The 21711-nt window shown below is 38.5% G+C and overlaps 1 protein-coding gene, 1 long non-coding RNA gene and 1 pseudogene across 8 annotated transcripts in view; 2 read left to right on the plus strand and 1 right to left on the minus strand.

The window, feature by feature from the left end:
- LOC143373942 (uncharacterized) lies at positions 1-21044 on the minus strand. Of its 7 annotated transcripts, none has more exons than XM_076821690.1 (9): positions 13911-14118; positions 12859-13055; positions 12725-12792; positions 12222-12439; positions 11973-12155; positions 11777-11860; positions 11437-11690; positions 281-440; positions 2-191 (listed from the first exon to the last, which is right to left on the minus strand). In XM_076821690.1, exons 4-9 carry the CDS (start codon positions 12418-12420, stop codon positions 79-81), a joined length of 993 nt encoding a protein of 330 aa, XP_076677805.1. In that variant the 5' UTR covers positions 12421-12439; positions 12725-12792; positions 12859-13055; positions 13911-14118; the 3' UTR covers positions 2-78. The 7 variants fall into 7 exon arrangements, with proteins under 7 accessions (XP_076677809.1, XP_076677810.1, XP_076677805.1 ...); XM_076821689.1 differs by lacking the exon at positions 13911-14118 and adding an exon at positions 13305-13851 and having other exon boundaries at positions 12859-13223; XM_076821691.1 differs by lacking the exon at positions 13911-14118 and adding an exon at positions 13085-13851 and having other exon boundaries at positions 12859-12986.
- The window catches only part of LOC143373976 (uncharacterized), an 18371-nt gene continuing 11269 nt past the window's right edge, over positions 14610-21711 (plus strand). Inside the window, exons 1-3 of the long non-coding RNA XR_013086587.1 lie at positions 14610-14925; positions 15093-15141; positions 15214-15769. This is a non-coding gene — a long non-coding RNA (uncharacterized LOC143373976). The remainder of the gene's footprint in view (positions 14926-15092; positions 15142-15213; positions 15770-21711) is intronic.
- Positions 19796-20182, plus strand: LOC143373954 (uncharacterized; annotated as a pseudogene).

Here is a 21711-nt window from a genome sequence, read left to right on the forward strand (position 1 = left end):
GAAAATATTCAGCAAAAGTACAATTATATTATTTATTATTATATATTTTTTTTATAGAAACACGTAGAGTACACATAATTATAAATCTTTCACAATAACTTTATTGCGCTCTGCGGCCCTCCTAAGCCATGATTGAATGGAAACCTCGGTTTCTTTTTTATCTTTGGCCAGCTTTGATTTTTCTGCTGCATCTGAAGATTAGAATTTCAGAAGATTTGAATAATATATTCAATTGTATACGAATAAATTTAAAAAATAATAAAATAAACATGATATTTACCAATTATCACTTTGGCTAATTTCAACTTATAAAATTTTTTCTTTCCTTTTTTCCCCACCCAACTGTACTGCATAGCCAATTCATTTGTGATTAAACTTCCCATCACACGTTTGACAAAATTCAAATTGTTCGCTCCTCCTATTGTTGCTAATTCATGAACCTACAAATTAGTCATTTTTTTAAATCAAGTGAGAACTCTACTTTTAGTTGCGATTTCACACCGGTGACGCTGTGCGATTTGGCAGGTTTACTATGTCTATTCTACATATATATGATGGAATGCACACGAGCGTTGCGATCCCTCCTAAGATGTGGCAAGTGACTTAATAGGGTATTCGCATTTCAAGGTCCTAAAAATATGTAGGTGATATTTGTGATTTATTTTTTAATAGAAAGGAACACTGTATAACTCGAATCTTTGTACAACGTTTGTATTAGTTTTTAAATACAATATGTACCAGTTTAAAAAAAAATCAATACATTTGAAGTAACAGCGGTTTGATATGGGCCGTACATTTAGTGACGGTGAGCATGATTTCGTCTTTTGTGTCCATTTGAAGTGAAAAACAAAGTTATTTTCATATTCAAAATGGTTTCTATTTTCGCCCTTACTAGAATTGTTCATATCTGATAACGTAAAGAAATATAGCAACGCGATAAACAAAGCAGTTCAATTTTGTACGAATTTTTGAGCTCCCACCTGAGAGCAAAAGTTGGAAGTTGTTCATTAATTTTTACAATTCTAGTAGGAGCGAAAATAGAAACCATTGTGAATATGAAAATAACTTTGTTTTTCATTTCAGATGCACACGAAAGGCGAAATCGTGCTCACCGCCATACTAAATGTACGGCTCAGATCAAACCGCTTTTACTTCAAATGTATTGTTTTTTTTTAAACGATATATATTATATTTAAAAATCAATAAAAATATAGTGTTTCATTCTATTAAACTTTCTTAAAGTTAGATAGTTTACGCTGGGACTGAACCAAAAATTGTAGTTTCAGTTTTTGTTGATAATACATTTTGCATCGATACAAAGTAAATTTATGTAAGGAAAAATTTACTTTTCCTTTTAAACCCAATAAATTTTTCAATTGTTGAATTCTTTTTAGATTTGTATCAATCCCAGCGTAAACTACAGTTACTCACAAAATTAAGCGTACACCTAGGTTGGTAATGAAAATTGACGAAAAAATGAATACAAATACACATATTCAAAAATGAAAACACAACATATATTTTATTCGTTTATTTTACTAAATAATTCATAAAAAAATCTAAATAAAATTGACTATTTGTCTAAATTTAACAGAAATTGTAAAAGTATACGTATTTTAGTGACACAAAATTGAGCGTACACGTAGGAATTTTCACATTACGCAGGTCTGTATTGATTAAATGTTGGTACTATCGAAGAGGAAGTCCCGCGAAATGTCTTTCAAAGTTCGGTTGCTCAGGAACCAGCAACAAAAAACTATCTGTTATCCGTAGATTGACGATTATAGTAGCAACATGGCTAATAAGAGGAATCAGACTGACATTTCAATACGAAATCTTATTGTAAAATTATATTCGCAAGGCAAATCCTTTCGTTAAGTAAGGAAAATAGTCGGCAGAACACATTCTACCGTACAAAAAATTATGAACAAATTTCGGTACGATGGAACAGTCCGAAATACACCTGGCCAAGGAAAAAAGAAAATATTGTCGAACACTGATGAACGATTCATTTGTCGACAAATTAAAACAAATCCGAGTACAAGTGTGCGGAAGTTAACGTTAGATGTTTCCTCACGTATAAATAAAGACATCTCGGTTGAAACAGTTCGTAGAACATTAAGAAAAGAGGGATATGATTATCGGCCATTGCCGAGTCGCACGAAAGAAACCGTATATCTCCAAAGCAAATAGGCAGAAACACATAGAATTTGCAAAAACGTTTGTAAATTTTGACGAAAGTTTTTGGGAAAATGTTACATTCTCCGACGAGACTAAAATCAATTTTTTGGACGGGATGGAAGGAAGCAAATCGTATGGCGACAGCCAAATACTGAGCACCCCAATAGAAATACATGTCCAACGGTTAAACACGGAGGAGGATCCGTTATGTTATGGGGTACTAGACTACGAATGTTAGGTGTTAGAGCTACACCAGATAGATGTTCTGAGCTCACTGCACTCAACTTCTCGTGCACTATGCCGTGGGCGACACGATACAATGGATTAAGCGGGAAATCATTTGGTGAAACGCTTAACATTCCGATACCGCGGGTGCTGATAGCAACTGGTTGTTTAGATCTTATTTGTGCTTGTAACAAAGCTGCCAGCTCGTCCGCATTGTCCAGGAGGTAGTAGTAAATAGGTTAATTTTTTGCCGTTCGGCCTCAAAATGGGGTTACATGTGTTAAGTGTGTAAGTGTTTCTGGGACTGTTAACTGCATGTTGTGCTTTCGTTTTGACTTCTTCCTTCATCTTGGTCTTCTTTTCTTCTCCTTTTTTTCCAGAACCATACGCATTCACTCCACTCCTTCCTGCATCTCCCTTTAATATTCCTCTGATCGTTGCATTTTCTCTTTTCAGCTCCTTACAGTCTCGTAACATGTGACCCAACGTCTCTCTAGCCCCATTACATAGTCTGCATACTGTCTCTTTTTCTTCCTTCCAGTACTTGCTTCCCCGTTCCTCGTTCCCACATCTGAACCTTGCGATCATGCTTTGGTCTCTGCCTCTGTAGTTTCCGTCTAGGTAATTTGCTCTTTGGTTATCTCTGATTTCTGTGTAATGTGCGTTGTATCTGCCTCCTAGTATTCTGTCGTATTGCCATTGCACCTGCTCTGCCCTGTCTCTTTGCGCTAGATCCTACGCAAACTCTCTTCCTCTCCTTCTTTCTATTTCCATTTCTTGCATATCCATCATTTCTTGTCTGTAGTATGCGTCTCTCATTTCCTCCCATTTCGACTTTTTCTCTTCTTGCTTCGCGTCTATTTCCCTCCAGTATTCTTGTACTATTTTATTTTTATTTAGACGTTTTGTTTTCTCCTCATATTTTATTGCTCTTTTCCCCGCTTCTATCCTTACTTTGTCCGTTTTTGTTTCCTCCAAAATTAGATACGCTGGTGTATTGAAGTCCAAACCTAAAGTCCACCTTATGTATTTCTCCTGTATTTTCTCTATCTTTTCTGCTTCCATCCATCCCCAAATTTCTGACGCGTACAGCAAGATACTTTTCACTATGCTTCTAAATATTCTCATTTTTCTCTCAAAATTGTTCTTGAACATTCTTTGCCCTATTCCCCATATCTGCGCCATTGCTATTCTTGCTTTCTTTATGACCTCCCTTATATGCATCTCTCTGCCCCCATTTTTCTGAAAATTATACCCTAAGTATTTGAACTCCTTTACTTCTTCTAGATTGTGCCCCTGCCAGCCCCATTCTTCTCTCTTCTTCTTTCCTCTTCCTTTATGGAAGATAAGCACCTTTGACTTCTCTGCATTCAGATGCAACCCTTTCCTTTCAAGATATTTTCCGAATCTACTTATCATATCCTTAAGTACCTTTGGTTCATTTGCTAGTAACGCTATATCATCCGCATATGCTAGAGTCCAGATTTTTTCTTTTCCTACTCTAACTCCTCCCGCTTGGTTTTTTCTCATGGTTTCCTCCAAATCCGCTACATATAGTGTAAATAACGTTGGACTCAGTGGGCATCCCTGTCTTACCCCTTTTGTTGTCCAGAATTTGGATGACATTTCTCCGTTTGCTTTTATAGTATTTCTTGTTTCTTTGTAAATTTCTCCGATTCTCATCCTCAAGCATTTACTTATCTCCTTTTTCTTCATGATGTTTTGAAGTTTTACTCTATCCACTTTGTCAAATGCAGCGCTTAAGTCTGCAAAAAAGGTATACAGCTTTCCCCCTTTTTTCTGTATTTCTCTGTTAGCTACATAGTTCAGAATAAAAATGTTATCTATTGTCGACCTACCGCTCCTGAATCCTGCTTGTGTTTCTGGTAGTATGTGGTTCTTTTCCAATTCCTCTTTTAGTCTTTTTTCCAAGACCATAGCATATATTTTGTACGCTGTGTTTAGGATCGTTATCCCCCGGTAGTTGCTCACCTTTTCTCTATCTCCTTTTTTGAATATTGGTGAAATCACCCCTTCTTTCCACCTCTCCGGGAATCCTTCTCCCTTCCACACTTTATTGAAAATTTGTGTGATCCTTTTTACTATTTTCACGTTACCGTAAATCCAGGCTTCATTTTCTACACTGCCCGAAATTACCATAAAGCCACCATGTTTATTGATAAAATCTTACACTTATTCCATACTATTGATAACTTTGTGTATCATACCATTTTGGGAGAGTTAAAAACAGCATATAGATCGGTTGTAATAATAGAAGTAACATTTATTTAAAAAGAAATGTAAAAATAGAATTTAACAAGGAATAAAGTGCGAAATTTCTATAAAGCCACTTGCTTTTTAAATAAATAAAATCAAAATTAACAATAGTTTTTTCTTTATTTCTATATTAATAATTAGAGTAATTGCCATTTCTTCGAATAACATAAAAAATGCGGTTCGGCATTGACAAAATCAAAGTTTGAAGTGTTTGTTTTTTTATAGACGCCCACGCTTCGTTTACCGCGTTCCATAATTCCTTAATGGAATTATATTGCTTGCAATTGCCATAAACTTTTCTTGTAAGCATTCCCCAAAGATTCTCAATAGGGTTCAAATCCGGAGAACAAGCTGGCCATGTCAAAACCCTAATATCTTTTTTATGTAACCACTGCTTGGTGTGTTTCGATGTGTGAACGGCAGCGTTATCGTGTTGATAAATGAAGTTATCATCTTCAATTTCTTCTGTAAATGGTATTAAAACCATTTCCAACAATTCTGTGTACGCTATCAAATTCATTTTGTGAGTAATCTTACATATTGGAGTCAGTAGGTTGTTTCTGAATGCAGCCCAAATCATTAATTAGCCACCACCAAAGTTACGACTCATTGCTACGTTTTTCTCCTTCCTTAAATCATGCCAATAATATTTATAGCCATCTGGCCCATTTAAATTAAACTTCTTTTCGTCGGAAAAGATAACATATTTCTATTCTTTGGTCCATGACATGTGCGTATGTGCAACATCCAGACGGGCCTGTTTATGTCCTGGTTTCATTGCTGATTTCTGCAGGATTTTCGTCCAAACGAAACCGCCCTGAACTTTTTACAATCTGCTGCACACGCCTCGTACTTACCGGCAATTCTAATTCAGTGCGAAGTTGTGCTGCACTATTACATTCTTTTGCTGCAGATCTCATCAACCGCGAACGCTGCCTCTTCGTTAGTTTCTGTCTTCTACCTTGAGGATGTTTCTTACCGTAGTCTTCACCCAAATTTATATAATTATTTATAACAGTGCGTGATCTATTGATTTTAATTGCAATTGCGCGGTTAGAACATTCCATATCCCTATAAGCATTAATGGATGCCTTTTCCTCACTCGTCAATAATTTTTCCCGTGGCATTTTACTAAAAATGTATTAAAATATAACATATATACAATTTCAATGAAGTTATAGATAAATTTTAACACAAATACATATTTTGCGATTGCAGTTACTCTTCTGTAACAGTATCTAGCTGTAGTTATCCATTCAGAATCTAAATGCAAACTAAGCGGCTTTATAGAAATTTCGCACGCGTATGCTGCTTCGCGCAGCAAAAAAGTAAACGAATACGAAATCTAAACACGTCTGACCCGCTACTATGTACATCTACATTTGGTATGAACTAAATATAATTGTAGATGGGACAGAGTATTAAATTTCGTAATATTTTTTAAAAAAATACATTAAAATGTAGGTGGCTTTATGGTAATTTCGGGCAGTGTATTTTGTCTTCCCCTGCTGCTTTCTTCTTTTTTAATTTCCTGATTTGTTCTTTTACTTCTGCTTCTGTTATTTCCTCTTCCTTTTCTCCTTCCGTGTTGTCTATTTCTTCCAACTCTCCTACTTCTTTCTTACAGTCGACGCCTTCTAGCAATGTTTTAAAATGATCCTTCCATTCTTTTAAATCTATTTTATTGGAGATTCCTATTCTTTTCTTTCTCTGTTTATTTATATATTCCCATATTTGATTTTCTCCCTTTAATTGCATTATCTCATTCTCTGTATTTTCTTGTAATTCCCTTCTCCTTTCATCGCACACTTTTTTGTACTCCCTTCTTTTCTTCTGGTAGTCTTCTTTGTCTCCTTTACCCCTTCTCCAGTTCCTCAATGCTTTCCTGGCTTCCCTTTTCTTTTTTGTACAATTCGAATTCCACCACTTAAAGCTGCCCAATTTCCATTTTTTAATTTTTACTTCTTCTTTTCGTACTGCATTATTTATTTTTCTTATCATTTCTTCTACCATTTCATTCACCTCCGTCCTATTAAAGTTTATTTTGTTTAATTCTATTTGAAACTCTCTCCTCCCTTCTTCTGTCCAGACTCTTCTCTCTCTCCACCTCTCCTTCTGATTTCCCTCTCGTTCTCCCCTTTTATTTCCCCCATACAGTTCTGCAATCAGAGGCATATGGTCTGACTCCACTCTCTCTTCCACTGTGAATTTCTTGATCTCTTCTTTGGCCTCGACATTTGTTATTATATAGTCAATTACCGTACTGCCTCTCGGCCCCGTATACAGGGTGTCCCACTAAGGAGTGGACAGCGCGATATCTCTTAAAGTATTGTCGATAAAAATATAAAAAAAATAGGGAATTGCATGGTTCGAGGGGGCCCATTTATTACCGCGAACGAATTTTGTTTTCGATTATTATTTTAAAAGATACGATGGTCAAGTTCGGTTTTTCAAATGGAACTATTTTTTTTGAAGACCTGAGTTGATAGTGCGTTCCAAGACAAATTCAATAAGCTTTAATGTATACACTTTATTTCCACTGGTTTTTAAGATATTGCGCTTGCAAATTTACTGATTTTCACTGCAAGAAACCCCTCTGGAATGGCAAAAACCGGGGGCGGTCTTACTGCCGCCACGGGTGGCACTGCCTATTGAAATGGATACTTACCTGCCCAAGGTCTACGCCAGAAATGGCAGGCCCAAAGGCTGGACAATTCTTTTCCGTCAGAAATGCTACTTAGGTAGGTATCGTTACTTTTATTTCGCACTTGCTTCTACGCTCGGATGGCCGGTTCTTTTGGGAGGGATGCAAGTTGGATTGGTTCTGATACAATCTGCTCCCTATGGTTGAAATTTAGTCTAGCAACTTTCACTCCTCCTAACCTAACCAATCCAACTTGCATCCCTCCCAAAAGAACCGGCCATCTGAGCGTAGAAGCAAGTGCGAAATAAAAGTAACGATGCGCTTCTCGATACCGCAGATGTACCTACCTAAGTAGCATTTCTGACGGAAAAGAATTGTCCAACCTTTGGGCCTGCCATTTCTGGCGTAGACCTTTGGCAGGTAGGTATCAGTTTCAACAGGCAATGCCACCCGTAGTGCCAGTAAGACCGACCCCGGTCCTTCCTATTCCAGAGGGTTTTCTTCCAGTGAAAATCAGTAATTTTGCAAGCGCAATATCTTAAAAACCAGTGGAAATAAAGTGTATACATTAAAGCTTATTGAATTTGTCTTGGAACGCACAATCAACTCAGGTCTTCAAAAAAAATAGTTCCATTTGAAAAACCGAAGTTGACCATCGTATCTTTTAAAATAATAATCGAAAACAAAATTCGTTCGCGCTAATAAATGGGCCCCCTCGAACCATGCAATTCCCTATTTTTTTTATATTTTTATCGACAATACTTTAAGAGATATCGCGCTGTCCACTCCTTAGTGGGACACCCTGTATATATACTCTCCTTTCTCATCTCCCTCCATATTCCCATTCAGAATATTCCATCCTCTTTCCTCAACCACCTCTAATAACACCTTTCCCTCTGTGTTTTTAACTTTGTCTTTTGATCTCCTTACACCATGCTTTTCTTCTATTCTAAAATCGCCCCCTTCCTGTCCAATTCTTGCGTTGAAATCTCCTCCGATTATCAGTTTCTCCACCTCCTTCTCCTCTATTATCTGGTGTAACTCTTCTTTCGTCTCCTTCATATCTCTGCTGTACACTGTTATTATTCTCCATTTTTCATTTTGTATCTTTATTCTTCTCTCTTCAATGTGTTTCGTTCCCGCGTTCGATTCCTCCTCTTCTATGCCCTTTCTTATGCCTGTGATAATTCCGCCTATCGCTCTCCCTTTTTTTCTCTCTCTGGTGGCATATTTACATTTCCATGAGAATTCTTGTGGCAATTTATCTTTCAATCCTTCCCATTGTTTCTCTTCAATCCATGTTTCTACTAATCCTATTACATCGATTTCTTTTAGGAAATCCCAAAACTGCTTGTCTTTGCTGAGTAATCCTGCTACATTCCAGTATCCTATTTTAAATGTATCTATTTCTCTTTGATTTATTATTCCTTTCCCAATTCTGTGTACCCCCTCTCCCCACATATCTGCATCCGCAGGCGCGCGGGGAACGGGTGTTGGTATTGCCTTTTGTCGTGCTTTCGTTGTCCTTGTAAGCTCTGCGGTCCTCCTAAAATTTAGAGGTTCACAGAACTTTGCCGACTCCAAAAATTTACTTCTTTCAGCCCACCTTCCTCTTTCCAGATAAATGTCTTATCGTTGATTATTACTTTCCTGTACCCAACTTTCACTTTTGCCCCTTGCTCCCTTTCCACCTTGGTAATATCTTTAATGTTTCTTTGTATCTCCCTTTCCTTTTTCGTCAGGTCATTGTCAATAAACAGCCTCTTATCTTTCAATGTACTCTTCTTTAGCATTACTGCTCTTTTCTGTTGCCAGCTTCTTAACTTCGCTATCAGTAGCCCTTTTTTTCTCCCCCCTTCCTATCCAGTGTGCTTCTTCGATTTCTGCTTCTACCTGCAATTCGTGCTTTAACACATACTCCACCGTATCCTTCGGCGTCTCTTTACGTGGTAGATCTTCTCCCCTTAGGGTAATATTATTTCTTCTCTCTCTCTTTTCTCTAGCCTCTTCCTTCCTTTCTAGCCCCTCCAGTCTTTCTGTCAGCCTCTCTGCCTGAACCTTCTTGGTCTCCAGTACTTCTATCCTTCCTCTCATTTCCTTCCTTTCCTTTTCCCATATCTCATCCCTGCTCTTCCACTCGTCCCTCAGATCCTGCATTCCCTGCCTTAGATCTTTATTATCTTTTCTCAACTCTTCCATGTCTTTCTTAACTGCCAGCACAGCTTCCATCAATTTGTCTAATTTTGCATCCATTTCTTTTTTCTGCCCTGTCTTCTGGCTGTCTGGCGTTTCCGCAGTTTCTATAGCTACCTCAGTTTTCTTCAGCGGAGGCGACCTCCCTACTTTCTTCGCTTTTAAGAATTCTTCTTCTATTTCCCTTTCGGCCCTCAACCTCTCCTGCTCCTCCTCGCCGTCCCGTTTCCTCTTAAATGAGTCCAGTATTGAGCCTTCGCTGTCCGCTCTTCTTCCCAGCTGTTCTGCCAGCGATGGTCTTCCCCTTCTCCTGGTTTCCTTTTGCACTTCCCCACCTTCGCCTGCTTGGCTCATTAGAGTCTCCGCTCTTCTTTACCAACTGCTGTCTTCGCTTTGTCTTCTCACTTCTTCCACTCCCTAGATATCACTTATCCTTGCCACGTATCTTGTACTTCGTGTACTCGTTTCACATCTTCTCTTCTTCACCTTTTATCTCACCCTTCGGTCCTTTATTAATTGTCGATTATACTGTCCACCTGAACCTTGTCTAATCCCCTCGTTGTCCACCCGGCCTCGTAATTTTCTGCGCACTTTTGCCACACTTTTCGTCTATTTCTTTCGTCTGTCTGCCAACACACGTTATTCTCTCACGCACGTCACGTGGTTCCCCCTGTCCAGGAGGTAAGATGATAATATTTCTTCCCTCATCTTCGCCACTGTCTTGTCAGACTCGATTTCGCGCTTAGCTTCCATCCGTCGTTTATCGCGTACGCGAGTGTTACGTGATTTGGCATTTTTAGGCTTGGATGTAATAGCCTTACTGCCAGTCTCGTCCACTATGGATGTATAGGTGCAAATGGTACCGGAATTATCGAATACATAGATGGCATAATGGACAAAATTTAGTACTTAAATATCTTAAAAAAGAATCTAAAAGATTCAGCAGACAAATTAAAAATGCCGCGGGTGTATTACTTTCAACAAAATAATGACCCATAGCATTCATCATATATAGTTCAATTATGGTTGCTGTATAACATCCCAAAGATGCTAAAAACACCTTTCCAGTCTCCTGATCTCAATCCCATCGAGGATGTCTGGGGAGAAATAAAATCCAGGATGGCAAATAACAATTTTACGAATATAGAAGATTTCAAACAAAAGTTGAGAGAAGAATGGGAAAAAATTCCTCCTCCTTTAATAAAACACCTACTTTATTCTATGCCACGTCGCTTACAAGCCGTAATTGATGGCAGGGGATATGCGACGAAGTATTAATAAATGAAATGATATAGTATAAGTTTGTAAATAGTGTTTTAACAAGGTGTACGCTCAATTTTGTGTCACTAAAATACGTGTACTTTTACCATTTTTATTAAATATAGACCAATAGTCCATTTTATTTAGATTTTTTACGTATTATTTGGTAAAATATACGAATAAAGTATATATTGTGTTTTCATTTTTTAAGAAGTGTGTTTGTATTCATTTTCCCGCCAATTTTCATTACCAACCTAGGTGTACGCTTAATTTTCTGAGTAACTGTATGTAACCTTAAGAAAATACGTCACACCAACAGGAGTTACATCGTAGAAGAGGTTAACAAGATTCCACAATAATTAATAAATAAAAAGGATCGAATAAAAAAAATTTCTAAAAGTTTAATGATGCCTCCTTGTATCCTGAAGGAGTTTAATTCAATATTAACAATCGTATTTTTTTTTTCAAAAAAAAAAGAAAGAAAAACTCATTAATATCAATTACTTTTTGGGCTGTTACACGAGAATCCCGCCTTAACAAATAAACGTGCCGCGTTCATTGACGCAGCGTCAACTGTGTGAAATCGCAACGACGCCAACGCCGACGCCGCATCACTCGTCTGCATAGGGCATTATCGTTAATGTGTTATTTATTACTGTGTCTCTAAAATTATTCTCATCTTGTAAATGAGTCTCCAATTTTTGCAATTCTTCCTCGGAATTTATAGGAAACAAAATGTTTCCTTGAAAAATTGAAGTTCTCTCTCCGGAAGAATTTGATTTGGTTTTCAAATGTTTTTCAATTATTTCTACTCTGGTTAAAACATCCGTCAGTAAAAGGCGTAGTAAATGCTGCTGCTCTATAATTCTTTTTAAATATATTTCTGTGGTTGTTGCGGTTTCTTGGTTTTCTGAAAATTTTTATTTATTAGGTATCATGCTTACAAATATTTCTGTGTTTAAATCAGTTTATACATAGATCTATTAATATAGTTACCAATAATTCCATAATTATTATTTATTGGAATATTTTCTGCAGGTTCAATTACGTTTAAATTCTCGTTACTCTTCATGTTTGTAACTGAAAACAATAATCGGTTTTGCTACAGAAATTAAATAATTATAAAAAAAGAAAAAATAAGTAGCTATCAATAGTACAATGTTCCATAGCATACAATTTTTCATTTACAGACCTAACTTTTTGTTCGTTTGTAACACAGGAGGCGCTGGGAGTATCGAGTCCGATTCATCGGTATCACTACTCAAAGGACCTTCCTTTTCTTTCCTTTGTCTTCTGCTTGTTTGTTCAACTTCTGACTGCAAATCAGAAGTTTCTTCCGCTACTTTCGCTTTTGCTCTGGCTTTCGCATAATTATCTGGAAGCATTCTTAAGTAATATGTATTTATTTTAATTTCATTGTATTATAAAATCCTTAACACACCAAAAGTGCCATTACTAAAAAGTTTGATCTCGTGTGCTTCCCAAGTCTTCTTCATGGGTTCACATTTTTTTATAGCTGTTGAAACTTGGTTATGCGATAACGATGGTGGCCAATAGCAATAACCACCTACCAACCACGCTAATGGTACTGCCTCTACTGTGCTGTCTTCCACAAATTGAACAATGTTCCATGAATGCATACCTATTGTTCAATTTGTTCTGCAAAATTGATATATTAATAAAATGTGATCCTGAATCAGTAAACATGGGTTGAGGGTGGGTTGGGGGTCATCGATAGCTACTCGGATCGTGTGTAAGTAAAGTCTCTCCCTCTTTCTCTCGCTCTCCCTCTCTCTCTCCCTCTCTATCTCTCTCTCGTGCTCGCAACGTTTCGCTCTTCCATGCATTCCTTTAACGGTCACTCTTCATACATAAGTACTTTGTATCATTCTTCCATTCCGGACATTTCATTTATCTGGGATTCTTTAATACTTTGTAATATACCTCGCCACTCTTATTCCATTTTTCTTTTTCACTCAATGTCTTTTTCTACATTCGTTGCTATTGGCAAACTACAAAAGATAGATTATTTCAAAAGATAGCAGGGGCAGTATTGGCGGCTAGTTATATTTTATTACCTGTGTCGTATTTAAACAGTATGGGTAAATTTCCACACCACCCTATGGGGTATTACCCTGGTGCGTTCCTGTTTTTTTAGAATGTGGGTAGTTCGCCAATAGCCGTATCGTCCCACGATTTGGTTAAACTTGTTTTTATCGGATCGCAAATTAGTGAGGTATTTTTATTTCTGATAGCATTCGATGATGAGTAGAATCTAAAAATAACAATTTTAACTATACTCACAGACTAAGTCCCAAGGACAATGATCAAAGTCAACATGGCGTTGAAATAGCCGTAAAATATGCATTTTTACAAACGTATCTTTTGATACCATGAATTCCTAAAGTTAAAACTATTATTTTCGGACTGTCCTCGTAGAATCCTATTAGAAGATATAAAAATATCTCACTCATTTGTGGTTCGGTAAGAAAAAATAGCCCACGATTTTACTGGCTTTACTTACAACACAACTGCAATGTTACAGTTGATTAGGACAGATGTTATTATTATATGTGCTAAAAGTGCTGAACTATATGAAGCTACTTAGTTTCTAAAGTGCTGTTTAATCTGAATGCCTGAGACGGCGTGTGGAGTGCCACTGGTCGGTCAGGGAAGAAAGGCACTTCAACGATGGACGGATGAACGTTATTTATTCGGCACATGGGCGTCGTTAACAAAGAGGACGAACACTCCACGGAAGACAGCACGAATAGACAATACTGGTTAACACGCAATGGTCCGAACAAGAGACGTGACACTTTGTACTATGCGCGAGGCGCGAGGGCTCGTGGACCGTTTTTGGTTTCGCTGGGAGCGTGGGTCGCTGGGCGACAAAGAAAAGGGCGATTCCCTGTGTGCGGTGTCGACCAGGTGTTCGCAGAACTAACTGCCGGATTCTCGGAAGCGCGCAACGCTCGAATCCGGCAAAAACGCGTGACGTCGCCCACCGTCTTACCGGACAGTGAGTCACCGTGTTTACACGCTCTCGCACGCACATTTAAACCGGCCGATCAGCTGTCGCGCTGATTTCGGCTGCAACTAGTGCCAAAGAAAAAATAGGTATACATACCCTGATAACCAGATCAGGCAGCAGGATCTGCCGGCAGCTGCGATGCAGCCTACGTCCGCATTCAGCTACGGTTCTGCCGGCAGGGTCTGCTTGTCAGGGTCTGCCGGCAGATCGACGGCAGGGTCTGCTTGTCAGGGTCTGCCGGCAGATCGACGGCAGATCGACAGCAGGTCCTGCTGCTCGCCTGACACATCCAACAGCGCCATCTGAAGGCCACAATTGCCAAAGAATTTCCTACGCGTGACGTCACATGGACTTATTTCAAAAAGTATTTATTCTTTCTTTAATAATATACAGGATCAGTGATTACAATTGTTACAAAATAATATAAGCGCATATAAATCCAAAGAGGGACTTTCAACATTTACATTTACAAATCCACGTCCCGTAACCACTGGTACCTAGTAGGGGCGATATCAGGAAATTTCATTCAGTATTTTCGACTTCTTTTTTGTGTAGAATCATCATGTTCCGCGTTGTGTTAGCGCTGAAAACAAATACAATATTAGCATAAAATTAAACGTAACGTATGAATAAACAGAATACATGCGATACTTACTTCAGCTCCATCTCCACACAGTACACAGTCTAGGCGATCATGCATGCTCCTGCGAACATTAAAATTTATAAGAAAATATGTCTTAAATTATTATCTACTAAACAAGACGCTGAACATTCGCACTTCGCGCATAACCCTACTTTTCTGTCTTCTAGATAATGCGAATCTCGATGTCCGCGACGTAGATAATTAGAAATTATTCAATTCCATAATTACGTTTGCCTTCTGGATACGACGAGATGCTTTGTCTGGATGTTGATGGATGAAATTACTTGGAATATTCTTCGATTTTGCCGGCACTGACTGCCACCGCCAGTGACTGCCACCTCAGACCTCGAAAACTGGAAGTGGCACCCGTTGCCCGTTGTGCTTGAAGACGTACGCTCAAAGAATATTCTAAGTAATCTCATCCATCAGTATTCAAACAAATCATCTCGGCGTATCCAGAAGGCAAACGTAATTATGGAATTGAATAATTTCTAATTATCTACGTCGCGGACATCGAGATTCGCATTATCTAGAAGACAGAAAAGTAGGGTTATGCGCGAAGTGCGAATGTTCAGCGTCTTGTTTAGTAGATAATAATTTAAGATATATTTTCTTATAAATTTTAATGTTCGCAGGAGCATGTATGATCGCCTAGACTGTGTACTGTGTGGAGATGGAGCTGAAGTAAGTATCGCATGTATTCTGTTTATTCATACGTTACGTTTAATTTTATGCTAATATTGTATTTGTTTTCAGCGCTAACACAACGCGGAACATGATGATTCTACACAAAAAAGAAGTCGAAAATACTGAATGAAATTTCCTGATATCGCCCCTACTAGGTACCAGTGGTTACGGGACGTGGATTTGTAAATGTAAATGTTGAAAGTCCCTCTTTGGATTTATATGCGCTTATATTATTTTGTAACAATTGTAATCACTGATCCTGTATATTATTAAAGAAAGAATAAATACTTTTTGAAATGAGTAGAATTAATTATTTAATAAACTGTAGAATCTGCTTGTTGGTCATGTGGAGTAGGGATGCACGTTGGTCCATGTGACGTCACGCGTAGGAAATTCTTTGGCAATTGTGGCCTTCGGATGGCGCTGTTGGATGTGTCAGGCGAGCAGCAGGACCTGCCGTCGATCTGCCGTCGATCTGCCGGCAGACCCTGACAAGCAGACCCTGCCGGCAGAACCGTAGCTGAATGCGGACGCAGGCTGCATCGCAGCTGCCGGCAGATCCTGCGCTCTCCTGGCAGACCCTGCTGTCAATCTGCCGGCAGACTGCAGGCAGATGGCTATCAGGGTTGTTATTAATAGAAGAAATGTCTACAAATTGAACGAGGTTTAAAATAGAATTCTTTAAACCAAATTGGTAGTAATGCCCTGCTTCGATCTCTTTAGTAACTACTTTCTTACATGTTTTTAAAAGACTTCTAGCATCTATTGGTAAATTATTTGGTACGGGCTTTTGTAATATAGAAAGTAAACCATTAATAGCAATATGTGAAATATTGTGCTTTATAGCCCAGTCTGCTAAAATAACATCAAAATTTTCATTATCATTACTTTTGGCTAACAACTCGTGAATTGAATGTGTGAAATTCTGCCTTTCTGTAGTTTCTTCAATCTGAAGATTTTCTATAGAAGTTTCGTTTTCAATACTACTGTCTGACGAAGAATCTGAATAAACTAAATTGTTTTCATTGACAATAATTGGATTATGACTTGGAGATCTTATATCCGATTGTTGGATAAATATTGTCAACTCTGCTCTGAGATGGCGCTGAGAGCGCCGTTACACGCCAAGCGGGACTTCCCCTTGGCGTATATCTCTTATATTCTTTGTTCTCTTTCTGATTTTCTTTTGTTCTTATATATAACCTGTTCGTTGTTCAATGTAACGTGTGCGAGGTACACCTCCATTGTCTCAATAAATACAATTCTCTATTATTTTGTAACATGGTAGCAGAGCGTGGTTCGCGCTAAGTATAATAGAGTGATAAAAGGCTGCATCTGTTTGCAAGTGTACTTGACGTGCGAAAATTCTGGGACTATTTTTGTAAAAGTGCGCCACGATGGAATCTAGGTTAGTGGTGTTGCCCACGTTATCGAATGAGAATTTCCAAAGGTGGAAATACGATGTACAAGCGTGCTTGGAGGCCAATGAGATTTTTGATATCGTGGACGGTACGAAGCTGAAACCAGAGGATGCAACGCAAGCTGCTGTTTGGAATAAAAATGATGCAAAGGCGAGAGGTATAATAGCGTACACGTTGGGAGAATTGCATCATTCGATGATTCGGTCCTGCAAAACGTCGAGGGAGGTATGGAATAAGTTGGTAAATCTATTTGAAATGAGCTCAACAGGTAACAAGGTAATGCTTCATCAACAATACTATAAATACAAGTTTGAACCTGGTGTGAGCATGTCGGTTTATTTGAGTGGTTTGAATGTATTGTTGCAAAAGTTAGAAGCAATAAATGAGAAGGTGGATCAATCCGCTGTAATTGCGAAGATAATAAATGATTTGCCATCGGAATATGACCATTTTCGTCACTCGTGGAACTTGACATCGGCTACAACGCCAGGTTTAACTAAAACTATGTTAGAAGATCAATTGCTGACAATAGAGAATAGTTTAAGGCAGGCAAAGTCTGTGGAAGGTGAAGCATTCTTGTCAAAGGGAAGGAAAGAATTTAATAAAAATCATAAGAAGAAACCGATAGTTTGTTATGGATGTAAGAAAGAAGGACACATCAAAAGAAATTGTCCAAATGTAAAAACTGGTTTTAAAGACAAGGAGGCGAAGCACAAACTTAATAAAGGAGAAGGTCTGTATGCAGGTGGTTCGGCTGCAGATTCAGAAGAAGTATAGTATGCTGACAGTGCAGCATCATACCATATGACCCGCAATCGTGACTGGTGTGACATGTACAAAAGCTTAAAGAACCGATAAAGATAACGATTGCAGATAACAAAGTAATACACGCAATTGGAAAAGGAACTATAAAAGTAGAAGTGTATAATGGCAGTGAGTGGACTGCTAATAAATTGATGGAAGTAATGCATGTGCCAAGCATGGGATCGTCTAATTTGTTCTCAATGTCAAAAGCTTGTGATAAAGGTTTACGGATTTGTGGAGATTCCAAGATCATTGGCTTGAAACGAAACTCTGATAATAATACTGTCATTATTGGTACACGTACAGGAAATGTGTGAAAAATGTTGCTTAAAAGGTGTGCAAGAAGTGAACGCACTGCAGACAAACTTGGTTTTCAAGCAACATCAACGGTTGAAAACAGTCTTAATATATGGCATGAAAAACTGGCTCATATAAACAGTCAGAAAATATTGACAATGGTAAAAAATTGTGTTGTCAATGGATTAAACATATCCAATAACGAAGATTTCTTTTGTAAAGGATGTGTTCTAGGTAAAATGACAAAGAAACCGTTCAAAACTAACCAGCAAAGAAACTGTAAAAGTGGAGAATATATCCACACCGACATATGTGGTCCTATGAGGACAAAATCCATAGGAGGCTCTATATATATGTTAATTTTTAAGGATGAATTTTCTGGTTACGGAACCCTCCATTTCTTGAAAACAAAGGATGAGGTATGCAGTAAATTCAAGCTCTTTATTGCACAGGTCAAAGACGAAACTGGAAATGACATAAAGCGACTAAGAAGTGACAATGGTAAGGAGTATGTGCATAAAGATATGGAGCGTTTACTGGAAGAAAAAGGAATAAAACACGAACGTACAGTACCATACAATCCACAAATGAACGGTTTGGCAGAACGAGAAAATAGGACAATGATCGAATTGGCCAAATCTATGTTACTGGCCAAGGATCTCCCTAAGACTCTATGGGCTGAAGCCGTATCTACAGCGGCCTATATCATGAACCGAGTGTTGAACAGAAATGAAGATAGCAAAACTCCGTACGAACTGTGGTTTGGATATAAACCGAATATTTCTCATTTGAGAATTTTCGGATCAGAGACGTATAGGCATGTCCCAAAAGAGCTTCGATCTAAATGGGAACCAAACGCTAAAGGTATGATTTTAATCGGTTATACAGACTCTCGGAAAATGTATCGTCTGTATGACGCAGAAAATAACAAAGTATATGTGTCGAGGGACGTGATTTTCAATGAGACTCCTACAACTAAGCTGAAGTCATGTTATGAATTTGAACCGGATCATGGGGATGTAAATACTGAAGAAAAAGGGATTGAAGAAATCAAACAGACAGAGGCATCGGACGAAACTGATCTGGATGATGAAAATGAAGACGTCTACTTAACCCCAGATAGTGAAGAAGATGTGCAGATCAATAAAACAGAAACAAGAAAACTTGGTAGGCCAAAAGGCTCGAACAAAATTTTGCAAGAAGCTGAAAGTAAACTGAAAACTCACGGAATGGAACTAAGACCAAGGAATCAGTCAATGCTCGCTTTAATGGCTGGTTGTATAAATGATGAACCGTCTTCTTATAGTGAAGCAATGGAACACCCGACTAAAGACGAATGGATGAAAGCCATGGATGAAGAGTTTAAATCGTTAACAAATCGTTGGACAAAATAATACGTGGAAGCTAGTAGAACGATCCGGTAAATGTAAACCTATATCGTCAAAATGGGTTTATAAGATTAAGAAAAACATAGATGGATCCACTAGATATAAAGGTCGTTTAGTCGCTAGAGGTTATACTCAGCGGGAAGGTCTTCATTATAAAGAAACATTTGCACCGGTCGCTAGGTATGATTCGATTCGAACTATACTAGCAGTTGCAGCGGCTAAGAATATGGAAATCATGCAGTTTGATGTAAAGACTGCATTCTTATACGGAGATAGAGACTTAGACAACTACATGGTGCAACCAGAGGGATACCAAGATGGAACGGACCGTGTATGCCACTTGCAAAGGAGTCTGTATGGACTGAAGCAAAGTCTTCGACAGTGGAATAAGAAACTGACCAAATTCTTACAAGACATTGGATTTTGTAAATCGAGAGTAGAACCATGTGTTTATGTAGCGAAAGACTCGAAATCATTAACGATTCTGGCAGTATATGTGGACGATGGTCTGTTAGTCTCCACATCCAAAGAGAAACTTAACTCTATAATAGACAAACTTCGTGAAAGATTTGAGATTACTGTTGTAAAAGTGTAGGTCTACAAATCGAACAAAATAAAGACCAACAAACTATCTCTATTCATCAACAGGAGTATACCGAACAAATTATTGACAGATTCGGATTAAGTGAGTCGATAACGGCGCCTACGCCAGGAGATCCACATACGAAGTTGCAGAGAATTATGAATCACACCAAAGAAAGAGACAAAGATGGTACTAAAGTACCATATAAAGAAGCTGTAGGGTGCCTTATGTTTTTGGCGACAGTAAATAGACCAGATATAGCCTTTGGTGTGGCTAAGGTATCGAGATTTATGGATGATCCAGAAGCTGCTCACTGGAAAGCAGTCAAGAAGATTCTTAAATACCTAAAAGGTACCTTGGACTTCAAGATAACGTACAAAGCTGCAACAAGAAATGAACTGAAATTGACGGGATATTGTGACGCAGATTTTGCCGGAGATATCGACACCAGAAAATCGATGTCCGGATATGTATCCTTACTAAATCAAAGCCCTATCACATGGATGTCCAGGCAACAATCGATTGTTGCACAAAGTACAACATAAGCTGAATACGTTGCATTAGCTGAGGCTGGGAAGGAAGCAGCCTGGTTGCGACAATTCCTGACAGATATAAACTGCAAACAGACTGATCCTACAACAGTTTACTGCGACAACCAATCAGCGATAAAATTGGTGAAGAATCCTGAGTATCACAGAAGAACTAAGCATATAGATTATCGGTATCATTATATCCGGGATCTCGAGGAGAAGGGAATAATTACGGCGGAATTCGTTTCTTCTAAGGATCAAGTAGCCGATATATTGACCAAGGATTTATTTAAACCAAGTCACTACTCCTGCATTAGCAAGATGAATATACAAACACAGTTTGTGAGAGAGTTGACAACAAGGGAGAGTGTTGGATAAATATTGTCAACTCTGCTCTGAGATGGCGCTGAGAGCGCCGTTACACGCCAAGCGGGACTTCCCCTTGGCGTATATCTCTTATATTCTTTGTTCTCTTTCTGATTTTCTTTTGTTCTTATATATAACCTGTTCGTTGTTCAATGTAACGTGTGCGAGGTACACCTCCATTGTCTCAATAAATACAATTCTCTATTATTTTGTAACACCGATGAAGTAGAAGCTTCCTGACGAAAAGTATCGTACGAGAGACGCAAAGATTTTTTAGCACGCATATAATATTTCTGTAATTTCCTTTTGCCAGACATGTTTAGATGTATGAAAGTAAATATAAAATAAGAACTTACCTGAAATAGCAGTAAAAAATTTCACCGTCTCACTATTAACACTCGGAACAATAATTAGTCTGTTCGATAGAAATACTGGTTTTGTCTCCTTCGCTTTCTTCTCTTCACTGATCGATCACAGAACACAGGCGAGTATAACGCTATGACGAATAACGACCGAATGACGATCGATGCCTCCGGCAGGGATCGGCGGGCTTCGGTTATGCGCAGGCTACGCTGAGGAGAGGGAAATGTGTGTATGAACTGCGCCTGCGTCAGTCACGCACACACATTCCCACCGCTCCTGTAGGTGTTTCCCTCTCCTCAGCGTAGCCTGCGCATAGCCGAAGCCCGCCGATCCCTGGCCTTCCGCGACAGAACCGAGGAGATCGTCACTTGTTTCCCTGTCTACGTTCACCTTTGTTGTCGACTGTTTTAACGGTTTTAAGCCTCGTTCACATTAGTGAAGTTATATTTCAAGGCAACTAAAGTTGAAAGATTCTCTACTTCACTTGAAGTTTGAAAGAATCCTGAAAGGATATTTCAAGTCAAGTAAATATAACAGGTTCTCATTGGTAATGTAGTTTCGAGTGACTGAAATTCAAGCGACTTGAAGTAAAGTAACTTAACTAATGTGAACGAGGCCTCAGGCTATGGTTACAGTGGACGCGTTTTCGGGTGAAATTTCGCGATATCGCGCGACAACGTACAATTTTGCGTTTGTTTTTTTAGAAATACGCGTTTTTGTGATAATCTTTACTTAAGCATATCTTTACTTCGATATGACGACAGCTGAAATGGATGCATCGATGGATACTATTGGTTAGATAATCCTTTATTAAG

Source organism: Andrena cerasifolii, chromosome 10 (genome assembly GCF_050908995.1).
Source record: "Andrena cerasifolii isolate SP2316 chromosome 10, iyAndCera1_principal, whole genome shotgun sequence".
NCBI classification, from domain to species: Eukaryota; Metazoa; Arthropoda; class Insecta; order Hymenoptera; family Andrenidae; genus Andrena; species Andrena cerasifolii.

Excerpts from the sequence above, each read along its gene's own strand:
- LOC143373942 (XM_076821694.1), bottom strand. The coding sequence starts at position 12,420 with ATGCATTCATGGAACATTGTTCAATTTGTGGAAGACAGCACAGTAGAG. Across the intron at positions 12,156-12,221 it reads TTTTAGTAATGGCACTTTTG|ATAATTATGCGAAAGCCAGA; the intron begins GTGTGTTAAGGA and ends GAATGCTTCCAG. Across the intron at positions 192-280 it reads ATTAGCCAAAGTGATAATTG|ATGCAGCAGAAAAATCAAAG; the intron begins GTAAATATCATG and ends TCTAATCTTCAG.